This window comes from Lissotriton vulgaris, chromosome 5 (genome assembly GCF_964263255.1).
Source record: "Lissotriton vulgaris chromosome 5, aLisVul1.2, whole genome shotgun sequence".
Lineage (NCBI taxonomy): Eukaryota > Metazoa > Chordata > Amphibia > Caudata > Salamandridae > Lissotriton > Lissotriton vulgaris.
In genome coordinates, this window is record NC_141693.1 from 1,149,591,162 (window position 1) to 1,149,615,049 (window position 23,888).

At 45.5% G+C, this 23,888-nt stretch overlaps 1 protein-coding gene across 1 annotated transcript in view; it reads right to left on the minus strand.

Moving 5' to 3' along the window:
* Window positions 1–23,888, minus strand: part of HSPA12A (heat shock protein family A (Hsp70) member 12A) — a 420,841-nt gene that overhangs the window by 245,220 nt on the left and 151,733 nt on the right. Inside the window, exon 3 of the mRNA XM_086922909.1 lies at window positions 3,633–3,760. Coding sequence (XP_086779035.1) covers window positions 3,633–3,760 — 128 coding nt within the window. The remainder of the gene's footprint in view (window positions 1–3,632; window positions 3,761–23,888) is intronic.

The following is a 23,888-nucleotide window of genomic DNA, read 5'->3' on the forward strand; positions in this document are numbered from 1 at the left end:
ATGTGGAGATCACCAACCGGGTTGACTCGAGGGACCGGATGGAGCGAGACCCTTCTCCTTTTTCTCCTCTTCCCCCTTCCCTTCCTTTCCTTTCCGTCTTTCCTTTTCATTTTTAGCAGTCACCAGGTCCGGGGGTGGGAGTGAGGGGAGGTCGATTGTTGGCATTCTATAGCATGTGTGGCCCCGTTTGTAGGCACTTACTTGTTGATATAATAGAGCTTGGTGTCTTTCTTCTTTCTGTTTGTTGGTTACAAAACCAATAAAGAGATTTAAACCATAATGGACTGGTATGATTGGAGACAGACAGACACACACACACACTCAAGCGTGCGTACACAACACCCTCACCAACTATTTGTGGCCCTGTCTGTCTGGCACATGCTCCCCTGGATCATAGGCCATTACCAGAAGCTTCTGGGACACTTAAAGAAGTAGCACATTACATTTTAATAATACATTTTATCAGCAATACAAATAGCGTACCCATTAAAAGATGATACTGATCACTTAAGTCAGCCTTGATGACCCGACACTCACCTCAGCTCATTCAGACCAGTGCACTCAGAGGTTTTCCTTCCTTAGTAATGTTTCCATCTTTTCACAAGCAGCCCCCTCTGTCTAACTTCCTCTCCGACTGAGAAGTAAACACCATGCTCCTGAGCTCTGACTTCATGCAGATCCTTTTACCACCTCACTAAGGACCAGATGTAGCAAGTCTTTTCTTGATCGCACACGTGCCGATTTGCAGAATCGCACGTTTGTAACTGGAAAGAAGCATTTTGGAGTACATCAAACCCAAACCGCATTTCGGTTGCACTTTACCGAATCATGTTACCAAATTACAATTTTGGTTTGTGACCTAAATCCTTGTTGGTGGGGAAGTCCCTTCCAAATAATGAATCGGAATGGTATGTATTAATGTTTTGAGACCAAATTCTGGTTGCAAAACATTAATTTACAGACTACAAATTATGGTAGTAATGCGTTGCCAAAAGGGAAGGGGTCCCTTGAGGACCCCTTCCCTTTTGTGCATGTATAACAAAGTTTGTTTACGAGGAGGCAGCGGTCTTCTTAAACAAACAACCAAAAGAAAAAGAAAGAAATCTTTCTTTCAAAACGCATCCGGTTTTCCTTAACCCCTTGGCCGCAGCGGTAATTCCACCGCGGCCACGAGGGGAGGTGGGGGGGGGGGCAGCGCGGCACCGCCATGCTCGTGACGGAACCACTCCGTCACGAGCCACGGGCGCGCTGTGCTTGTGACGGAGTGGTTCCGTCACGCCCCCCCGCTCAATAAAATGGCTGCGCAGTCGCAGATGTGACGCCGCATAGGCGGGACGGCCGCACCATGACAGAACCACTCCGTCACCAGGACAGCGTGTCCGTGGCTGGTGACGGAGTGGTTCTGTCACCAGTACAGAAAGGGTTAAAGACCATGGATTATTTTAACAATAAAAGACTGCTTTCTTTAAAAGCAATCACAGACATGGTGGTCTGCTGACCTCAGCAGGCCACTATCCCTGTGATGGTGTTAATTCCTAGTGGTTTGCAAATTGCAAACGACCTCATTAATATTCATGAGGTAGGTCGATTTGTGAGCCACTAGGAATCGCTATTTTAAAAATAAAAGTTTCATACAATAGTAGTTGTGATTTCAAAATTATGTAATTGCAATTTGGAAATCTCAATTACTAATTTGACAAATACAGCTCTAAAACTATTATCACAAGCTTACATAACATCAGCAGACTAATATTCAAAGGTAACACTGACACCACAAAACCAATCATTCCTCAAACACAAAAGCAACTTTTATAGGTCAATCACCTTAAGGTATGCAAACAATCAACCAGCGGCATAGCTTAAACAGTGAAATTCAGGGGGGGTGGGGGGGTGAATTGGAAATATTCCAACTAAAAAGACAGTATGCTGAAGGTGGGAGGTTTGGGATACACTGTTCCTATGAGAAACTGGTTCAATACTAATTTACATTAAGTCGGCCCCTAAATTTCTGATTTAAAAATAGAAGCAAGTTAAAACCTTTTTTTTGTCAAACAAGGACAAGAAAAACCAACAACAAAGGCATAGAAGACCCGACTCCGGGCCCCCAGGCCCAATTCTCAAGCCAAGAATGTAATTATTTGGAGGGGGTCATACCCAAAGTACCCACCTGAAACTACACCCTTGTAATCAACATTCTGAAAACATTCATATCACATCCAATGGGCTATCGAATCTCTTCAGAATTTAAAATAGACTTTACCATACAGGGCCACCCTTTGTCTTCAGTTTGCCCTGCTAGGATCTAAATAATTCCTTCCACACCGAGTGAGCACAGGTCCTTGGTCCATAAGGAGATGCCCAGTGTCCATGGGTACAACATCTCTGCTACTAAAACATGGCAAACTACGACCTACCGATTTATTGGAGCTGGCCTACGGCAGAATTAATTTAAAAGCCAGCTCCCCTAGCTGGATGAGCGTCATCGACAACCTCCTGAAAGCAGGGATCTTGAAATGCATGCCCCACACTGGGGTTACTAACTGACAATGTATCACCTTCATTGGTATGTTTGTGTGAAGACACGTATATGCTAGCGAGCTTAATGATGGCACAGTGCTCAAAAGTCACTCTGTTATATGCCATCATTTATTTATTGTAATATCATCTAGATTCAAGTAAAGCCACACTGGTATTTCCTCGGATTTGGGCATAGTGTTCAGTGATGTAATTCCATTTGAGGTACTGATCGGGCCTACAGTCACGTGATTTTATTTCGGCGATATTAATATGCTGAGAGTTTTGATGGCTGAGAAATTATGCTTCTTTTTGGCCACACACAAAACATTGGCAAGTAGGCAATATCCTGAAACCCTTTGGTTCCCCCCAAAATTGCCAATGCCATAATTGTGTCCATGTGGCAGGCCCCTCTATTCACCCGGGGCCTGATTCACTCTGGAGGAGGCCCAGCCATCGTGGGGCCACTCTCACGGCGGAATCTCTGCCCTGAGAATTCTAATGGCGGAGATTCCGCCAGGAGGGCGGAGACTCCTCCAGGACGGTTGTATGTTATTTCAACGAACTCCGTTGTAACGCATGCCTTTACCACGCATGCGTTACTTCGGAATGCTATGTTCACGCTTGTCCTTCTCCACGTTTTTTTTCCGTGGTGACGTCATACGTAGAAAAAAAGAAACGGCCGTTTTCTTCCTCTGCGACGCCGATTGCCTTCCTTCTCGTCTAAAGGTTAGTGTTTTTTTTGGGGGGGGAAGCCCCCCCCAACCCCCCTTTTTTTATTTGTACCCTTTACCACACATGCCTTTACTACGTACCTCGTAGTAAAGGTATGCGTGGTAAAGGCTGTCGTTGTAACCACGCATGCGTTGTAATGCATGCGTGGTTAAGGTTTTCGTTGAAACGGCCTCGTTGTAGTGGCCGTTTCCCCTCCAGGACTGCGAAGTCTCCCTCCACCACAAGCGCTGAGGCACTTTGAGAATCAGGCCCCAAGTGTAGACAGTGGCAGTCAGCCTCTGGCAGCAAGGACTGAGGTATATATCCTGGGAAGAAATGCGCGCGGCGCTCTGCCAGCGGATCCATTCGTCATTGTCCGCCGCGCGCTGCACTGCAGCTCTTACCTCATGATGTGGATGCATTCCGGCTCCTTGGAGAAGCTGTAGGCGTACCCGCTGGAGGTGGTGCCGAAGTCAATCGCAACCACCACTTGGAAGGACGGCTCGTCGTCCACCTCGGCATCCGGGTCTTTCTGGAAAAAACAGGAAAATAAAAGCCGCCTGTTAGCCTGAATATCCAACACGGTGTTAAGATAAAGTGCGTGGGAGCTGGTGGCTGCATTACGGCTTCGCTTAATTCATTCTTCCTGAGAGGCAACAAGTAAGCAACTCATGTCTGAATGAGGCTGCTCCACAGACCTACATATGTCAGAATTTATAAGTAAAGGAGGACGGGCCCTGCCTGGGGGAATATGGAGATTTCCGGGTTGGGCCTTGCTTATGAAGAAATGGCGAAGTGGCAAACTCAGTTCCCCTCGGATTATATTCTGTGCATACACAGTGGAGCAGGCCGATTTCTAGGCCGCAGCAATACTAACCTGAGCACCAGGGCAAAGGAGAGGTGCGTGGGTGTGCCGTGCACTTATTATAAGAGTGAAGTCTCGTGTAGATCCGAGTACCTTTCTCAGTCTTAAATTTACGTCCAAGCTTAGTTTTTCACCGCAAACTCGAAATATTTCCTCGTAAGTGTTAGTTGGCGCTGAAAATGGAAGGTGCTCTTTTTGTGGTGAGTTAACCTTAAAACTGTTGCCCTCGCAGCTTTGATACTGAAATGTTTTGGGGCGGGTAAAAAGTCCTGATTTCAACGTGAAAAACTTCAAGCATCAAACGTAGAAAACTATGTGTAGTAAATGAAGGGGGACATAAAAAAAAGTCACGCAGCGCAGCCCACGCGAGGTTGTGCTGCCGTGTGACGGGAAGGGAGCAGGACAGCGCCATATCGTCAGAGATATGGCTCTCCTACCCTTTCCCTTGTGCCGGCGCTGATATTAGCTGCCGTGGGCCATGTACACACCTTAGCGCCACAGCGCTGGGGGGTGTGCATGAGTATAGCATAGGTTTTGTACAGGAAGGGTACCCTTCCTGTATAAAATATTATGCTAGGCACGGTGCAAAGCTTTTCCCAATTTGCATACATGCGGCACAGTGCAGCACGGATGAAAAGTCGGAAAAACACGGAGAAATAAAAGCATTTCTCCTGTAAGCGCCTCCTTTGAAGAGGTGTTAACTTTTGGCGCAAACCATGGATTACAAATCTTTGTAAATATGGTTTTACGTCAAAAGGCATGTTTACATGGTTACATGGGAACGCCAAGGTACCATCCATGTAACGCCCCCTCGGGGCAAAGCAGTGCTTTGCGCTACTTAGAGGGTGCTCTCCAGCGTAAAACAAGTTTTGCGCTCGAAAGAAAATAACAAAAAATACATTTGCACTGGTTAGCGTCACTTCTGTGATGCTAAACCAGGACAAAAGGTTTGAGAATTTCATCTGTAGTGTTCACAAGAGTTACAGGAAGTTCATGAAAGAAAAGCAAGGCAACTTGGGCAAGAAGCTAATTTTCCTGGCAGACGCAACAATGCCGCAGGCTCCTTATAATTATGAATGGCTGTTGCGTCGGTCATTAGAGAAAGCCGCCATGAAATGATGGCTATTCAGTAGACAGGACGAGGACAGCCAATGACAGGGAAGCACCGCCGAACTGCGCACACAGCAATCGATTGGCCATGCTTGGTCCCAGAGGCACTGCCGCACGAGGCAATGTATGGACTGTGTTGTACTGCTGCATGAGGGTCTAATGCACTTATTGCTCATGTGGCCAAAATAGTTTCCCTTTAGTGCTACGTTATAATGGAGCATTGGCAATGCCAACAGGTCTGGCTGATAGATGAAAGGGTTTTTCTGTTACTGATGGGTTTAGGCACTCAACTATTCATGCATACTTATTGCACTCATATGCCCATTTTTCCATCCCCTAACACATACTTGCATTTACCTTCGGAGACAACTATAATACAGCAAACAAAATATGCAAGATAAATTAAAAGAATACAAATATAAAAACAGGGATATGCTTGCAATAACAGAACTAAAGAACTAAACATAGAAGCGGGTGTTCACCTTGCAGTTGTATTGTGCATAATCTGTTGTCGTTTTAATGCCCCAGCATGGCTACCACGTTTTGAACAGTCAAACAATGATAAAGTATGGACAGTTGCACTCCATAATGGTTGCCTGATTTAGAGGTGTGGCCTTGTGGGATGCAGTGCACTGTAGATGAAGTGAGCAGCAAGCAAGTGGCTCATTAGCACTGCCTGTGGAGCTGGAGGGTCCTCTTAAAAAGCTAAAATCAAAAGAGGAAAATCAAAGAAATGTAATGGGAGCTATAAAGGTGTAATTTAAAACGAATTGACTACTCAACAAGTACTAACACTGAAGTGCACTAATTTCCAGGTGGATGTGCACATCTGGTCAAAAAATGCTGCCATTAACAGGGCAAGAGATACAAGACCGATGTAGACTGAACCATAACCCCATGTAGTATGCTGTCATGAATGGAAACAGAAAATAAATTACACCCAGACTATGTATTTATCAGGATATATATTTATTGGATAAATAACGATCTATGTAATATTACATTATTTTTTTATTTCAAGATCGAGGCAGGGAGCTAAGCCTTTCTGGTCCTCCGAAGTAAAGATACTTTAGTAAGGCTATCACAATGTAAATCCATCTGCCCCTAAGGTTTGTCAAAGGAGGTAACTAACATCACCATCTTTCCTTACAAAGGAAATCTGTGAGATTTCACGTAACGAAATACCTGCCTGCAGGCTTTAACACAGTGCAAGAACAATCCACAGACTGCCCTATTTTGTTGTGTGCGGAGACTCTACACTCATAAATTTACTAGTAGTAAAACTGAAATCCCAGTTTGTGAATACCAGAAAAAATGTAAACTTATACAAAAGTGCAAGTTTACCATTGTGAATCAGACCCTTTGTGTATACTACAAATTGAAATATTGTCTAAAACAAAGTTTAGGTGGCAATCCACTCTCAGTGATACTCATCTCATCACACTCAGAAGCAAACCCAGTGAATTTTAATCATGTGACCACAAGGTTACACACAGATATAGCCATCAGGCAACACTTCTGCCTGTCTTATAGATGTATCACAGATACCCCACACACCCTATTTGCATTAGAGATTAAATGGGTGCGGGTCCCTCATTTAGAATGCATCCAATTTTCCTTCACACATACCTGATTATGATTATTTTTGCACTTTCAACTGAGCAACTTAACATTTTGCTAAACATATACACACCCAACTAAAAAACATTTTTTGGCACCATTTCCATTCTACAACACTGATTTCACACAATCCTGTAAACATGAGATTAACTTTTGCTCTTGAGTAGCCCAGTTTTTCCTAGAGCTGAGATATGAATTTGCAAATAAAAAGAATGAGCTGGAGACCAGGCAATAAAAGGAAAGCTGTAAGGAAAGCTGTAAGGAAAGCAAGCCAAATTGAAAGGGCCTAGAGGTATTTGTTTTAATAAACAGCTTTTGATTATGTATTACATTTATCAGTAATATTCATGATGTGTGATATCTATTCTTGAATTTATAAAGATCCCTGAGTTATTAAAAGGGTAGAATTACACCTCTCTGCAGTTAAGGGGAAAAAAATTAAGGGCTAGATTATGAGTCTGGCGGTCCAAAGACCACTAGATTTGTGGCGGCGTGGTAGTAGCAGTCCAGCCACCACCGTGACAACTGTCCTATTAAGACTTGGTTGGCCGGACTGCCATGGGACCGCCGACGCTGCCAGAGAACCCCCGTTCCCTGGTGGTGGCACAGCGGTCCAGAGGCCGCTATATGCTTCGTGGGATTGATGCGATCCTGCCAACCATATTATGTTTCCTCTACGCCACGGTTTTACCGTGGAGGAGTGGAAACAAAGGGTGCCCTACCTCACGCCATGTGCATGCACACAGGGGGGCACAACATGTGCCCTCCTGTGTGCATGCACACCTGCTCCTGCACAGCATGGACTTAACAGTCCATGCGGTGCAGGAACTGCTTTTAGCCTTCCCATTGCGGTGCCTATTTTTAGAGGCACCACAGTGGGAAAGCCACAAAAAAAAGACCGCCAGACAGGAGATAACTCCTAATTTTGCAGGCTGGCCGACAACGACTTTGGCGCAGCAGAACGTGGCAGTGACGTGCCGCCTGCTCCCGCTGCATATATGCCGTAATTGGGCCCGAAGCGTTCATTTGATTACTGTTATAGGCTGTATTTCTATTTAGTCCTCATCATTTTGTTCATGAAAACATCACACCTGATAAACCATGACTGTGGATGACATAATATTAATAATTGACCAATAAGTAATAATATTGTTCTGCTGTTTACGTCTTACCCTGGGTATGCTGTTTTTCTAAGACGTGTAAATCCCTCTACCATCCTAGAGAAGGGTCAAGGTGTTGCCATATAAAAACAATCATTTTATAAACAGCGCGTTCTTCTCAGTTCCAGTGTGCTCGAGTGCGCTGCTTAAAGCACATCATGAAACATTGGGGAAATGAGAGCTAACCCTTAAATGAGGAAGGTGGGACCTGACTGAGGTGGACAGAGTTTCTTTATTATTTAAGAAAGGAGCCCCACTTTCGGTCTGTCAGGAGACACACTTGAAGGGTCACAATGATTTTAACATAACACTACTGGCTGAGGGGCAGTGTGTGCGAATTATTGTACCCTGTACCTCCTGCATTTGCATGGCTGTACTTAAAGATTTCCAGGGAGCGGTAGAAGTGGTTACACCAGTCGATGGTATGATTTAAAGAGAGGGGTAGCATGCTATATTTGTCAGATGAGGGAGCAATTCGAACTCGGGGAGGGGTGTGTTTGATGGAGGAAGCAGCTAAGAAGCAAGAGAGATACTAAACACCTGCACTCTCATGAAGTACAGAAAAGAAAAAGTAGTTCCCTGAATGTAAGCTGTGGGAAGAGGATTCAAGTCATTCAATCAAATGGATGGTAAAGAGGGACAAAAGCAAGAAGAGAAAGGAAAGCCAGTGAATAAGAAGCAAGCAGCAAGCTAAGAAGAGTAACAAACATGTCATCCAATGCTAAGCAATGGGCTGGCTCTGAGGCTATTGTAAGGTTCTTGTATGGTGCACAAGAGGTCTTTTGGGAGCAGAGAGCTAAAAGCGATTTCTAGACCTTAAAAAGAAGCAGCTCAGCTAATAGAAGTTTTTAAGAAAACTCTCTGTCCATAAGATCCTTTGCTTTTTTGGTTGTTTGTTTCAGTGAAACAAAAAGGTTTGCTAGCCATGCCAAAAATGCACATCTACTCAGTGGCTGCTCCTCCGCTATTGCGAAGGAGCATTGCCCCACTGCTTTTGAGCAGTGCAAAGTAAAGGAAATATAAATGAGAATAACTTGGAGTTATTATCATTTTATGTTTCCTTTGTGGGTGGGCAAGGGGCGGGGCTGCTCTGCTCTCGGAGCAGGGCAGGAGAGGAGTGGTGTGTCCACTCCTGAGTGCGCAACGGCTGTTTGGTCTGCCCTCTCGGGCTGCCAAACCAGTCATGAGCACTTTCCCTGTTCTCCATGCAGGCTGCATTATAGCCTGCGTGAAGAACATGCCCAGGCCCCTATTCCCTGGCTGAGCGTCCAACCAGGATGCCCAGACCAAGTGATTGGTCAGAGCGCACGAGTGCTTACCAATCACAATGCTGCATTGCAGCATAGTGATTGGTCAGTGGGTTCTGCTTCCTGTTCCTCAAAGAGATCAGAAGCAGAGAAGTGGGGCCCGGTGGCAAGGTAGTTTATATTTTGTAATTTTGTTTAATATTCACATCATGCACGACCCCTCCATGACGTGACCCCCCCACTCCAGCGCAACCCCGCCCACCCCGCCTATCGACCCCGCCGCACAACCCCCAGTGAGCCATGCCGGCCGCCACTGCATCTACTTGGGACACTGCTCTGCATACAGTGAATCTGCAATGCTGGCTGAGGCAGTGTAGGCCCGACATTCATGCTAGGCAGAAGAGGGATCTCAAATACAATGGGGAGCCACCTGGCAGGAGGCTAGACGTCAGTGTCTCTGAAAACCAAGTGGACTGAAGAACTACCATCCAATTCTAAATGAGCCACCACCTCAAAACAAAAAAAAAAATGATACGTTGTGTTCTTGAATGTGTTCTTGCTACTATAAGCACAAAGCCCCTCATTATTTAAGAAGAAAAAATAAAGCCAGTCTTACTAGATACAAGGTGTCATCTGAAGTGTTACTTTAAACTATTTGTAGTTTTGAAATCTTGGGGCTACATTGTGCCTTGTCCCATCCTATGCATGTCAATTACTGCCCTAAACCAATCCCTGAATGCTATTGGGATATCAAAATCCAAATTTAGATATCAACCCATAAATGTAATGTTGTGATTGAACTACATGAAGGCTGTCTTCAGAAAGCTAGTGTGGAGAAATATGGGAATTTAGGGGCTCGTGGACAAAGATGCTTTGCACTGCAAAGTTATAATTCTCAAAAACACAGGGTATACAAGAGCAAAAACTTTTTTAAATGTACAAAAAGACCTTTTATTAGCTTCAAAAGCCATTCTTGCTCATAAAATGTTTTTTGTGATCCGATATGATTCGCAAATATGTGTTGCGTGTGGAAGTAGCACACTCCACCTTTTTGGGATTTGTAATGGAACGAAACTATGGTTTGTGACCACAACTGCGGTCCTAAACCATTGATCAATTACCGACCCGGAGTTGGGTTTGTAGCTGATTTTGAAAAGGGAAGTTTTCCCAGTGGGATAGATTTCCTTTTGGGAATTATAGCAGCAGCCTAGTAGAGGGCAGACAGGTCCATTTGATGGGCATTGACAGCTAAAAAAAGAAAATCCAGTTTATGAACTCAAAATCAGGGAAAGAGGTCTGTAGCTAATCACAGGGGTCGTACATTGTGACTACACTATTTATCATGCATTAGGCAGCAGTAGCGGCTCCTCCGCTAAGGTGGAGGAGAGTCGCCCCACTGCTACTGTGCAGCTGTAGAAGAAAGAAAAAATAAAATGATGATAACAGAATGTTATCATTGTATTCTCCCCTGCTGCAGCAGCATGAGGATGGGGCTGCTCTGATGACAGAGCAGGGAAGGAGTGGTGGGGACACTAAAGAGCGCTTGATGCTTTGACCGGCCCACTCAGGCCGCTCAAACAGCAATGTGCACTTTAGCGTGTTCTCCATGCAGGCTGCAGGAACATTCCCAGGCTCCCAGTCTGAGCGACGAAGCAGGGCACCCAGGCCAATCACAGCTCTACATTGCAGCATTGTGATTGGCTCAGGGGAGTCTGGCTGCTTCCTGTTCGGCAGAGGAGAGACGACGCGGGATAGAGAGGTGAGGAGGTAAGTGAATGTTTCTTTTTTTTAACAATAATAACACTTCTGGTCTGAATATCCAAAGCCGGGTTCATGAACTCGAAGCTCTCTGTTAGTCGGACAGCAACTTAAACAAATATATTACAACTGCTATTAGAGGATGCAGGGACTCATCCCTGCATCTTCACTAAGAAAATAAAGTAAACATACTGGGACATGGAGAGAATCCCCAGGCCCAATAGCTCAGGCGGAGATTTTGTGAAACCCAAGGTCTGCAAATCCAGGTCAATGATCTTCAAACTCTAGCAAAGGATCCTGGCCTCTTGCTGAACATTCCTTGTGGTTCACGGTCCAGGTGCCTGGCCTGTGAACTCTGCTGAATGTCCAACAAGGATACAAGAATTTGCAAAGGTTTACAAACCCAAACACATTGGCTGCAGACCCATAAAAATCTATTACAAGCATTTTCAATGCAATAGATCTCGCATTTGGGAGAGTTTGAGCTATTGGCATTGTAAATGACAATGCCTTTTATTTATGTGTTTTGAAAACCTGCAAGCGGTATGTAAATAGAAGCAAGGCTGGCAGTAACTGTGCTTCTTTTACTGCCAGCCTTGCTTGTGGTAAGCAAGGACTATAAGTACAAAGAGCGTGTTTACGCACTGCTTGCCGGTTTTCAAAACATATACATGAAAGGCATTGTCATTTACAATGCCAAAAGGTCAAACTCTCGCAAATGCAAGACCTATTGCTTGGCATGTTATGTGAGAAGTGTCAGGGGACGTCATGAATGTGCCCGTTTGTGATTTATGATGCGCAATGGAGTCATGGTTCTGCAAGGGCAGAGCTGTGGTGTTCCTGTGAGTACGTGTGATGGGGAGTGAGAGGAGAAGCAGGTGGTTCTGTCAGGGTGAGAGCTCATTGTGTGTGTGTGTATGTGGGATGGGAAGAGAAAAGGAGGGGTGTGTGTGTAATGGGAAGAGGAGAAAATGGGTGTGTTCACAATGGAAGAGGAGGGCTGGTGTGTGTGTGAGAGAGAAAGAGAAATGTAGTGTGTAGACACAATGGCAGAGATGTATAGTCAACCAAGCACACATTTATTTGTAGTGAGAGTGAGGAAAGAGGAGAACACCATTTTGATTGAGAAGCGACCCGAGTGCTTGTGAGGGAGCGTGGGGGGAGCACGTAAGTGTGATGGAGAGTGGTAGAGCTGGGTGTGTCTGATGTCCTGGTCTGTGTTTTGTGATGGAGATTAAGTCAAGATGGCATGTGTGTGTGTGTTTCTTTGAGAGGATGAGAGGCAGACTATGTGTGTGAAGGCAGGTTGTGGTGGTAAATATACTTTGTTACCAAATTAGTAGTTTTTTAAAGTAATTCTGAGATTGAGGGCCTGAGAGGACCAGATTCATTCATGCCACAAGGACTGAGGATATGGAGGGGTGGTTGGTGGAAAAGAAGGCCTGAGAGAAGGGAGCATCCGTCAGGTGACACGGTTTTAGGAGGCAGGGGGCACGTCGTTGGGTTGAGGTAAAAATAGAGAAGAAGGTAGGGTAACAACATTCTGTATGTAGGGCGGATGATGTGGAAAAGGTGGATGGCAGGGAGCCTGACTGGGACAGGCAGTTTCTTAATGTATTGAGGGCAGAGGAAGGTGCGGGGTGGAGGGGTCACGATAGAGATGCAGAAGCTGACACCATGGGAGGGCAACATCCGCAAGGCAAGGAGAGCTGAGGGGGCTGCGTGGGCTGGACAAAGGTGCAGAGGAGAGCTGAAGGATGACGCCCTTACATGAACAGCCTCCTTAAGGTAACTAGAGACAGGTATCAGAGCGGGGTGTTTATGAGGGAGAGATGGAGGGGCAGTTTTGTGAGAGGATGGGGCCGTTCTGGATAAAAACGATCTTTTACTCTTTCAGGTTATTAGGTGCACAAGGAATGTGTAGAACAGAGTGCAGCTGCAGGGTTATGAGGGGGACACAAAAGCAGTGCTTAATGAGTATAAAAAACAGGCATCCTGCTGGGTGTCAGAGGCTGTGTGCCTGGGGCTTGGGGGGTTGAAGAATGTAATGTGGGGGTGCCATGGATGCCACTCTCCGTGGCAGGCTGACAAGGCAGGACAGGAGACTGATGGGGCATTGTTGCTGCAGCTTGCGGAGGCCAGGCTGGCAAACCCCATGGCAGGAACAGCCCAGGATTAGCCCAGGGCCCACCTGGGCGGTATGGTGAGGCTCCGAGTGTTATCCATCAGTGCAGCCTTCACTGCAGCACAAGGGGAATCTCCCTGCACCTACAGATGAAAATTAAAGCAGACGGGAAGGGCGCTTGTCGCTCCTCCTCCTCTGTCCCCTCTCCCCACCAAAGCGGAGATGTTGGCATAGAGTTGGGCGAGCTGGGATTACATGCGGCATTAGTAATGTAAAAAAAATTATATATATATTAACAGTAGTTAACCCCAAAAAATAGAAAAACGGGCGCCTGCTAAAATATTACATGTGGCGCCCGTGTTAATGCTCAAAGTTTAGCGCAAAGTGCGATGCTGTGTTGTGAAAATAAAAGAGGAGCTATTGACAGAGTTCATCGAACTGTGCAGCTGCCATGGTTTGCTTAGTTTCCCGGTCAGCTGTGATTACATGCGGCGCTGCGTACTGTAAAAAAACAGTCAGGGGCCGGTGTAACCAGTGGTGCACGCGCACCACAGAGGAGTGACGGCGAGGGAGCCTGTCGTCTGTGCCACGCTGATGCGCGTCCTAGACACCGGTAAGAATGGGTGGAGCAAAGGCAGGACATGCGCCCTCCTTTGCCCAATTGCGTGCCTTATATATATTTTTTAAGCACGCTAAAGCCAATGGCGGCCCGCGGAAGCAAAACCACACGCACAAGCATGTGGTCAGCTTTCAGAACCCCGTACAAGAGATCTCGCGCTGTGCGTGCAGTGCTGTACACTGCAACGCTAGGTACGAGACCTAAAAGAAGAGGGCCTGCACATAAGCCGGGCCTTGCGGTCCACCATTGCTGCGAGACCTGAAAAGATGCAACTAGTTTGAATGAAGGCCACACCCTGCGACCAGCCCTGCGGTGCACAGCCATAAGCCATGTACAAGGGGATTAGCTGTCTGCAGCAGGTTAGGCACAAGGGATTGTTACTTGTGGCATGAGATTAAAGAAAGCTTCACTGAAAAACAATGAATGGTTAAAGTGAAATTATGGTTAGCTTTGATTACAATACCTTAAGGTGCGTGTGTAAATAAACCTTTTAAGTTCACTTAAAAAGCACATTTTTATGATTGCTAGTACGCTGCTATTGCAATGAAGCTCTTAGTGTGATGCCACTCTCTGGGCCGGACCAAAAGGACCAATTTTGCTGCGGAATTTCTGCAGTAGCACATTTTTTAGCACTAATCTTTTATTAGCCCATTAGTGTGGTACACCTTGTATGTTTTAAATTGCCAACTACACGGTCTTAATTTGCATGAATTTGTCCTTTGTTTTAATAATGGTATTTGTTTTGAACAATCAGACTCAAATTCTGCTTTTATTGCTGTAATATTAGCTCAGTGTTCTTTTCGATTGTAATGCTTTTATATAACCACAAACAATAAAGGCATATACACTTAAAAAACATAGTTACGCTGTTGTTGTATTTGGCTTTGTTAGAAATGGGGTTTCTGGTTGGCTAGGGTATGCACCTGAGCCAGGCAGAACCCACCACTCAAGTCAGAGTAAGGAAGTTACACACACTAGGAAACCCCTGCTCATCCCCTTGGTAGCTTGGCAGAGCAGTCAGGCTTATACCAGAGGCAATGTGTAAAACATTTGCGCAACACACACACACTGGCAAAGTGACACACTAAGCACACCACAAAAAGAGACTCCATACAAGGTTATATAAAAATATCCTTTGCATTATACATGAAACACATAGACCACAATTACATAAACCAATAATCACTTTGCCAACTTGGCAATAGTCATAAAACATCACATGCAGTGCACTGAAGTAAATACTAAAATGTTGCAAAGATCATAACTCACTTTGCCATAAGGCAATGATCATAAACACAAAAATGAGTACCTTATAGCAACTACTCATAAGGTGCACATGCCATGAACACATCCTACATCATCACTATCCACATTATTTAGGTCCTGAAATGACACTGGACACCCAGTGCTCACAAACCATAAAATGACAGGAGGTTTGGGATGGACATGCAGTAGTTAGGTTCGGGCAGAAATACATACATCATTTGATATCACCATAATCACATAAATTATAGGCAAATTGCATTCATAAAATAAACCTTCCTCATAACCTTAGGCTATGAAAAATGCCTTTGTTTAGGGTGGAGATGTAATTTCTAGTTGGCTAGGTGTAAATGCTGCGGCCTTTATGCGGTCAGTTCTCGATGGGGGGCTGGGGCCGTCCTGGGCTCACCCCACAAAGGCCACAAGATTCAGAAATGCCCCCAAACATGTGAATCACCTATTAGGGGGAGGTGAGGCACCCTCACTGCCACGTTTGGTGGGAAGCCCTCCCCTTGCAACAGGAGCTGGCTGCCCATGACCTCGCGGTGCAGCCGCCACATTGGGACCTCTTCTGCAAGTCAGGGCTGGATAGGCAGCTGTCCGCCGTTGCACAGTGCAGCTACAGTGGGTGCAAACTGCCCTTGATGTAGCTGGGATCAGCAGCCAACGCCACATGGACCCCATAGGCACAGGACCGGCCTTTTTGTATCACAAACATCGGGTGGCGTGTAGCACTGCAATCCGGCTTCAAGTGACAGTACAGTTGCTCACCGTTGGCCTCCCATGGCCTTCGGGGGTAGGGAGTGCGCCCCGTACAGAGCTGAAGTTGAGGCACCAGAAAGGGAGCACAGCAGGACCAGCATGACACATGAGGTCCGCTCCTGACCCACGACCACATGACATAGCCCGGGACTCCTCCGATCTGGGCTGTGTCCTTGGTTGCCCAGCATCGCTCCTAAGGGCAGTCGGCTCTCGGTTACTTGCGCAGCGGTTGGGCACGCTCTTCTTCCTGGCCCACCCCACTCTCGGCTCAGCGAGTGCCATGGGGCTTTGCCGGACACTTTTTTCAGCCACAGTTCCTCTCTCCGGCTGGGGGGAAGCCCTTGTGCATCTAGGTGTGGTATCTGGGCCAGAGGTCAGCACTCACACTCGCTGTCATAAAGGATCTATAAACGGTGCTCTCTACGCGCCGTACTAACAGTGCTCCTCACGCGCTTTCAACTTATTTTTGTAAACAAAAGGTGAAGAATAGACAAGTGAATCAACTGAAGAAGCACCAACTTCAGGCAAACCCATTCCTCACACTGAAGGGACAGCGCTCTTCACGCAGCTCTTCAGCCCTCAGTTTAGGCAGGTTCCTGTGTAATCCGGCAAGGATCAGGTGAAGTGTTTTATCTCCATGAGAGTTCCGACTGGAGGCAAGCACACACAAGCCCTTGGAGATTCTTCACAAGAAGGATACCACAGCATGGTAAAAAGAGTCAGTCCACCAAAGACAGAAGCAGCAACTGCAGGCCAACCCACCCCTCACACCGAAAAGGTAGTGCTCCTCACACAGCGCTCTTCTTCTTGGCCGGGTCCTCTTGTTTCTTGAAGAAATCTAAAGGCCTGGGGTTTTAGGTCTAGTATTTATACCCCATTTTGTCATTGTTCTCTTTGTGGCCAGAGTCTCTGAACCCAATCCAAACCAGTCCTGTCCTTCCTGGTGCACATGACCACAGGGGTCAGAGACAGCATTGTAAAAAGGAGACACAGCCTATTCAGGTTCAAGCGAAACTCCTCCCACCACTCTAAATGCAGACCAGGTCATTTCAGCCTAGCAATGAGTCACCCAGGCAAGGTAGGGAACACCTCAACCCTCCAGTGCCTGTCTAAAGTGAATGCTCATTCCTAGCTCCTGTCACTCCATCACCAGATGCTGAATACACAAACAGCCAGAAGCACACAGAATGGTAAAGTAAGACAATGCCTACATCTAAAAGTGACATTTTCAAACACAGAATTTAAAAACCACCAAAACCAAAAGGTGTGTTAATAAATTCTGAGTTAAAAGAACCTAAACTCCATATTTCTATTGTGTCCCTATTGAAAGCTACACATGTAAAATGTTGACAACAGGATGTGGGAGCACACAGCTGACCTCTCAGGCAAGGTTCGCCCCTGACATTCTGGGAAATGCAGTCTCTTGTAGCTTGCTCCGATATTTTCAAATATTTCCCTAAAGTTGGCGCAAATTTTTTGACATGTGTTTCTGGTTTATTAACAGTCATCAGTATAGAATATAGTCTTGTATTTTGGGGTTTGCGGAGGAGGCTGACAAACATTATATCAGGTCCGGTACCTCTCACTGGCACGCAGGTGCTTCATCCACGAGCTCGTGAGCTCATCACAGGAGTACTTTAAGTAGACAACAGGATGTGGGAGCACACCGCTGCCCTCTCAGGCAAGGTTCGCCCCTTGCATTCTGGGAAATGCAGTCTCTTGTAGCTCGCTCCGACATTTTCTAGTATTTAGCCAAAGTTGGCTCCATTAGGCACCCCATTGGCTGCTGGTGGGATTCAGGACACAATGTAAAGCTACCTGAAACGCGTGCAATGATTATTACAGAAGGACTTGGAAATTCTGAATATGCTGCTGTCCCGCACACCAGCCACCGTCCATGAGCCTTATCTGGCCCACACAGAGAGTCCACCAGCACAGGAGTAGATGATTCGGTGCACAGCAGGCAGGCCAAACAGGAACTGGAACTCTGTCAGTCCAGCCTCAATAGTCAGACAAACCACCTGCTCTTCAAAAACGCTTGAAAATCAAGGTTTGCACACACACCTTTCACTGGTAACTGGGACCATAAGACGTGGCAAGTAATGATGGACAGGTGACAACAAGCTTCAGTGCCAGTAAGAGCTGTAAAACACCCAAAAGTATGACATACTCCTCCCATGACACCGACTAACTAAAAGTAACAAATACAATATTGGTCTTCAAGTCGCTTTTTACTTTTAAAATATGCTCAGCATATGCAGTGGAACAAGATTCAATGGCTCTTCCCTTCCGACCGGATACTGTCGACATGGAGGAGCATGGCGGCTGCATTTCACTCCGGTTCTTGGCAGACCATTTAAATTGTTCCTGTCTGCCATCCTCCTACCGTTTCCAGGAACACCACTCCGTGTTCAGACAAGCAACCACACAGGGTTCCCCAGGGAGTGCAGCGGAGGCCAGCAGTGGGCAGACAAGCAAGCGAGTGAGTGAGAGCAAGTTGTCCTGTTGGGACTTAGCCACCACACTAACATGTCCATTGGAAGTATCCAGATATGCAGTAGATGTGCACTACCCACAGCTAATAAAACAAGCATCCACTTACAGGTGGCCAGGGATCCTATTACATGCTCAACCCCCACAGATACAAGGTCTTCACAATGTAAGTTACTAAATGCAGCTAATGGCTTTACGTTTTTTGTGGTCCACTGCCTATTGAAGATGACCTTTGGTAGGTTCTGAAAAGAAGTGGACCCCTTTAGGTGGTATGCTTCCCCCTTCAGTGTAAGGTTCTTGGTACAGCTCACCTGTTTGCTTGCCATGTCAGTGAATGTTAGTGGTACAGCCCGCCTGCTAGCGTTCCCAATCAGTGTATGGATACTGATTTACCCTAATGTAATGTTTACGGGCGAGTTGTGCAGTGGCAGAGGTAACCAACAGAACCGGCCTGTCTTCTTACTGCGCAGCTCTCCGCCCTAGGCGCTTACTGAGCATTCATGGCAGCTGGAATGGAACATCTTGAGAGAGGAAAAATGTGCTTGTGACGAGTTTTGTAGAGGATGGGGCCTCCAGTGAAATGACACCCGCTGTATCCCACAACGTCTGCTTTCATTTCAAGCCCAATTACAGTGCCACCCTGTGCCTTACTTGAAACGCTGCTGTTCAACAACTTGTCACTCCAGAGTTGAAGGCAAGCATCTCCACCAAGTGAAACTCCTTTGTGTATACAGCAACTTGGTTAGCACAGTGGTGCCAGATAATACACAAACTGGCACAAAAAGACGTCGGCGGGGCTTTCTCGTTTGAGTGGCCAATGCAGCGGCTGCACAAGGAGGGCCTCGCTGGACACCGGCATTCAGTGAGTGAGAGGAGGCCTCTGCATGGAGGCAGAACAGACGATGAACACCATACCACCCTGAACCAGCTAGTGAGTGAAGCATCAAAAATCAAGAAATTCTGAATGTTGTGTTTTGACACCAAAATGAAGTATATAGGTCTCATGGTTCCTGAAAATGTACATAATTACTGCAACACATCTGCCATTTTTAAAAAAGTTGTCCAGAAATATTCTGGCCCTGATCAGCAATGTCTACCCAAGCTAAACTACTTCTCTAATGATCGAAAAACACAAATCAAATGTGAAAATCTCTAGACAACCATTTTTTTACGGAGGTATATCAGGGGGCTGGGATTATGTAAGAGTTTTCCAGTTCATTTCCTGTTGTACATTGATTAATTCAAGTTGTTAATTTGGTGCTGCTATTTACAAGTGACTAAAATTGGATGTTTCATGTGCTTATCAGCTACATTCCCAGCTTTAGTCCTGTTATAATATGGCCTTCTTACCCTGCAGCAATGTCACTGCACAGCCAGCCTCAGTCACTAAGAGGTACAGCCTCACCATTGGATTTCTGCCCTTAAAGCTCTTTCCTGCCAGATCCTTTTTTCCTACCTTCTGACCCATAATGGCACAAATGAGCAATTTCCTCAAATCTAAATTTTAATAAGATAAATCAGGCTTGTTAACAAAATATAAAAAAAGCTTTGTAGAGCTGACCTATAAGCCAAGACCTGGAACGACCTCCACCTCAGGCTAAGCCCGAAGACTGCACCAATTCAGGAAATACCTCAATGACCCCAACAGAGCTACATACACCCCACCCCCCCCCAGCTCCTTGAGACCATAACATGTGAGTAGTGCGCTTTACCAACCCTGGTTGATATATAAAGAAGCACTGTTATCCCCAAAGTAATACAATCGAGTTTTGGGGCTTCCTTAAATAGAGGAGTTAAATATTTTATTTCACAGGGAGATTTCCAGATAAAAAGGAAAATAAGCCATCTCGCTTTACTAAACACTGCATCACCATTTGTCACTAATATTGTAGCTCTTCCCGCGGATGACATCTGGCTGGCTTTCGAGAAGGAGTGTGACCTCCTTCACTTGAGTGGCTTGTTTTTAATGTTTGCACCATCTTTAACAGCACCCGCGTAAAGGGAGCAAGACTAAGTTTAAACACACTGGAAGGTCATTGACAAAAACACATGGACCTGGTTCCTTCAATTTAATACTATGAACAAAGCATGTAAGGGCCAGCTGGACACCTCCTCTCTTGTAAAATGAAGCAATTTTGCAGATATTATTCCATAGTGCAAATCCAACTTTTTACGCGCTAGCGTATCACCTCAACCATAAGCTGACAAAATTCTCAGTGCCAGACTGGCCACAGGTTTATCTATGGCAATATGTCAATGGCATTTCTAAATCCCAGAGAATTACTGTTTCTATCTCAATCATTGTCATCTATAACTAACTTGCTGTACGGCCATAACAAATTTGGCTAACCTGGTCAGCAATAACTTTGAAATAAAACGTAATATTTACGTTCAGTAGAAAGTCCGGTCCAAAAAATTAAATATTTTTAACTATCTTTCACAAGTTTGGGTACTAATTCAGTGACAGTGCATGAAAATAAATCAGGATGTTGCCCAAAAATATCATCCTCCTTCTGCACTGACAGGAGAGAAGCTGCAGCCATCTTCTGTCAAATGCGTACAAGAAGCGCTAGTTTTTGGCAGTTGATTCACGTAGATCACAATTGTTTTGTAAAATATTATGCCCAGTCCATATATAATCCTAATATCAGGCTTACATTAGCCCTCATAGATGGACCTTTCCTCTCAACTTATTTTTCATCAATTTGTTCTACCTATTATGTATAACCTACTGAGGTTCAATCATATGTGTGTAATCAAACACCATTCCTTGTCTTCTGCACGGCCACTTTTTGCCTCTTAAGGTATTCTTCGGGGTCCTTGTACACACAGATGGGTGGTCTATCAAATTCACCCACTTGTCTCATAATTGCTGACCAGCTCCACAAAGTGACTTACTCCCATAAGCGCCCCCTCTCTCTTTGAGCTCTGATCACCATCCTGTTGCACATGCGGGCTCAACAGTGACTACCGAGCACCCCTGTTTCTGGAGACAGTCACTTCATAATACCTTGGTAAGACAGCTTTGCTTGCTCACTGAGCCCTTACTTTGAAGTCTTGAGAATCCAGTAATCCTGATATATCTTTCTCTTTTTAATAGTATTAATGCTACTTGTAAGTAGCTTCATCTGGTGCGCATCACTTAAGCACGATGTTATCCCAGTAAGTGTTTAGCCTCCTTTTTTAGGTCTGGCTTGATAGTGCAGCTGTTGCCAGACCTTATGTGATCAACTGAAAAAAGAGCATTCAGGAGCACAACAGAATGGGACCTCGGATACATCCACATGTTGGTGAACAGGATTAGATGTTGTGATTGGGCAGAAGTTGTGTTCTTCCAAAGATAAAGGCCTCCCCTCCACGTGCCTGGGATTTTGTTTGCAACTCTACTCTACGCCACTCTATTCTACCCCAGTTCATTCTGTACCACTTCACTATATGCTGCTGCGCTTTACACCATACTATTCTACACCACTCTACTCTACGCACTCCAAGGCACTCCACGACACACAACTCTGCTTCACTCTGCTCTAGTCCACTGTACACCACTGCACTGTATGTCTTTGTACTCTACCCTGCACCACTGCACTCTATGCCACTCTTCCATAACACACTTCATGCTACACCACTCTATTCAACCCCCACTTCACTCTATGCCGCTCCATTCTATACCACAAGAATATACACCACTTCACTCTACCCCACTTCACTCTATACCTTCTACTTTCGCCCCTCTATTCTACCCAACTACATTCTACTTCACTTCACTGTATGCCACTCTATCTATGCCACTATAAGGCACTCCATTCTACACCACTCTGCTCCACTCTTCTATACTCCACTGTGCTGTATGCCACTGCACTCTACCTTGCACTAAATGCCACTGTACACTACCCCACTTCACTCTGTGCAACTGTACTCTAAGCCACTTTACTCTAACCCCCTTCCCTCTACACCACTCTATTCTACCCCACTTCACTCTATGCTACTCCACTCTACGCCACTTCACTTTAGCCCACTTCACTCCATGCCACTCTACTCTAGCCCACATCATTCAACCTCACTTCACTCTATGCAACACTTCACTCTATGCAACTCTACGCCACTCCAATGTGCTCTATTCCACTCAACACCTCTCTGCTCTACTCAACTGAACACCACTGTCCTGTATGCCACTGCACTCTACCCTGCACTCTACGCCACTGTTCTCTACTCCACTTCACTCTATGCAACTATATGCCACTCTACTCTAACCCACTTCGCTCTAGACCACTCTATTCTACCCCACTCCACTCTATGCCACAAAACTCAACACCACAAGACTCTATGTTATGAAACTGTATGCCACTCTAGTGTACGACTTGATACTATAGCCCAACCCAGTCTACCCCACAGCCCTCTAAACTATGGCGCTCTACTTCACTCCATGTGTCGAAATTGTACAGTACTCCACTATGCCACTGTGCTCCACCTCACATCACTCTACCCCACTCGACTGTATGTCACTGTACTCTAAGCCATACTACTGTACACCACTATACTCTACACTATGCCAATCCAACTCCCTCTACTCCACTCAACTCCATAACACTATATGTCACTCTGCTCAACGCTCTGCCACTGCTCTCTATTCCACTGCGCTCTACTTTGCAGCACTGCACTTCATGCCACTGTACTCCGCCCCATTCCACTCTACGCAACTATACTCTACCCCATTCACTCTGCACCACAAGACTCTACACCAAGAGACTATGCACAGCACTGTGCACCACTCCAGTGTATGCCACGACTCTGTACACTACTCCAGTCTAACCCAATTCACTTTACACCTCAACACTGTTCGCAACTCCACTCTATGCCACTCCACGCTACCACACTTGACTCTACCCCATGACATTCTCGGTCACTACACTCTATGCCATGAGGCTCTACACCACTAATCTGCCCCACTTCACTGGAGTTGATTGGCATGTTGTATAGTGTCTTTCGTCACATACATCTTTTTTTTTTTATTACTATAGGTACTACTCTACTTTCTTGATACTTTTGCAAGAGCACCGCTGAACACCACAACAGTTTTAGAATACAGTAAACATTAAAAACAATTTCCCCTTCCTTTACTGAGTTTGCTAAAGTGCCTCATGTGTTCCTATACATGTAAAATACACCAATTTAGATTTTACATTTTAGAACAAACTGAAAATGCTGAATAAACAATATGGCTGCCTTTTAATTTTGTAAGGACTGACATTAACCAATAGTATTGTGTTTTGTCTTTGACATGTACTGCGGTATACTTCAAAAGTACTATCGTATACCGTTGCCCTATAGATCAGTACGTTTTTGGCCTTATAGCTTTAAAGCTAATACATTTATATAAAATATCAAAACACACCCATTCCACACATAATGCATATCCCTGCCAAATTTAATAAAACTCTGTTCAGACCATTTAGCACCAGGTCTGTGAAAAAATTCTTACACTCCACTGTACGCCATGACACTCAACCCTACTTCACTCTACACCAAATCTAATCTAGGCCACTAACCCACTTCATTCTGCGTCAATCTATTCTCCACCACTGTACTCTACTCCACTCCACTCTATTGTACGCCACTCTACTCAACCTCACTTCACTGT